The sequence below is a fragment of the Lotus japonicus genome, chromosome 2 (assembly GCF_012489685.1).
Source record: "Lotus japonicus ecotype B-129 chromosome 2, LjGifu_v1.2".
NCBI classification, from domain to species: Eukaryota; Viridiplantae; Streptophyta; class Magnoliopsida; order Fabales; family Fabaceae; genus Lotus; species Lotus japonicus.
The window spans coordinates 17,320,870-17,322,345 of NC_080042.1; the positions used below are offsets into that span (position 1 = coordinate 17,320,870).

The window sequence follows — 1,476 nt, forward strand, 5'->3', positions numbered from 1 at the left end:
ACTGAAGCGCGCCCTGGCTGCTGACTCACTTGAGTTCCCTCCCGCTTTTAATACTAACGGGATTAAGAGGAAACGTGTTGTCGCAGATGCTGACGCCGCGACCGCTGCCTCCCCTTTAAAGAAACGGACCAGAAGATCCGGTGTTGCCCCTTTTGAAACGGTCGTGACGGCCCCAAACGTCGTTGCCACGGGGTCTGGCGAGTCAATACCAGACTCCATGCTTCTGCTGGAGATTGACGAGCCGGCTCCGATGTCCACCGGCGACGCTGACCAACCTTCCCCAACAAGAAAATCTCAAAAATCCAAAAGGGTCGCCCCTGGCACAGATGAAAAGTCGAGGGTCGCGACCCCCTTGCCTCAAAAGTCAAAAAAGAAGAAGAAGAAGAAAGGCAAGAGACCCAGGGCTGGCGAAACATCTGCTCCTCGCCAAGGCCTGGTGGGCGGGGAAAAGCCAAACCCCACGGGCGATGCGGGGTCCTCGCCCTTTCCTGAGGAAGTCATCGCTGATCAACATGCTTCTGAAGACGTTCCCTCAGGTGCTCCCCAAACGACCCACTCTCCTGACCATTCATGTCATCAAGCTGAGGCAAGCCCACCTAGGGCCTCCCCCGTTCCCACCATGAGTCATGGCAGTGGAGACCAAACCCCCACCGCCTCTCTTCCGCTTCGTCGTTCTTCCCCCGCCGCTAGCCATCCGATTGTTGATGGGCAGACGTGCTTTGTTTCAAATCAGCAGCCCTCCCCTGTCGACTTTATGTTAACTGACCCTTTTCTTGGCAGCATGAGAGGAACTGAGAGTCCTGACCTTGATGGTGTGGAGCGAGAAGCCATCTCGAGCCTTTAGCGTGCGGGGTGTCTCTTCGCCAAGTTGTCACAGGACTCAGCCACAGCCGCTAAAGTTGAAGAGCTTCGTTAGAGGGCTGAGGGTTACCGCCACGGTACACTCAAAGCGCATGGCGAGCATGACAAGTTGCTGACCCAGCTAGCAGCCCAAATGACTAAACTGAACAATTTGGGTATTGAGATGATTTATCGCGAGGCTGACTTGTCCACTTGTGAAAGGAGAACGGAGGAACTGGAGGGCAGCAGGAACTGAAGGCAAAGGCCGAGGCGATCGCCACGGGCAGGGCTGCTTGCCTTGTCAAAGACAAAGAGATCGCATTCCTTTGCAGCAAGTTGGGGTCGACGAACGAATCCCTCGCTGAGGTGAGGTCCGAATTAGGAACAAAGGCCAAAGCTGTTGCGGACGCGGAAAACCATGCGGATTCCGAGATCAGAACTCTCCGGGCAAGGTTGGCGACCAGGGCTGCTGCTGAGGCTGTGGAAAAGCGTGGTCGCGGTTTCTTCCTCGCAAAAGCCCATGTTCAATATCTTTATGAGAGGATTGACCTCAGCGGGACGGGAGCCTTCAAGAAGGTCACCCCCCACGGGTTGGTCGGCTCAGACGATCCCCCAGGCTTTAATGTTGCATATTTC

The 1,476-nt window shown here is 55.6% G+C and overlaps 1 protein-coding gene across 1 annotated transcript; it reads left to right on the forward strand.

Annotated features, from left to right (window-relative positions):
* Positions 1–250: 250 nt before the first annotated feature.
* On the forward strand, positions 251–844 carry LOC130736142 (uncharacterized). The gene has a single exon (XM_057587988.1). The coding sequence runs from the start codon at positions 251–253 to the stop codon at positions 842–844; it is 594 nt and encodes a 197-aa protein (XP_057443971.1).
* The last annotated feature ends 632 nt before the right edge of the window (positions 845–1,476 follow it).

Coding starts and splice junctions, on each gene's coding strand:
- LOC130736142 (XM_057587988.1), top strand. CDS start 251: ATGTCCACCGGCGACGCTGACCAACCTTCCCCAACAAGAAAATCTCAA.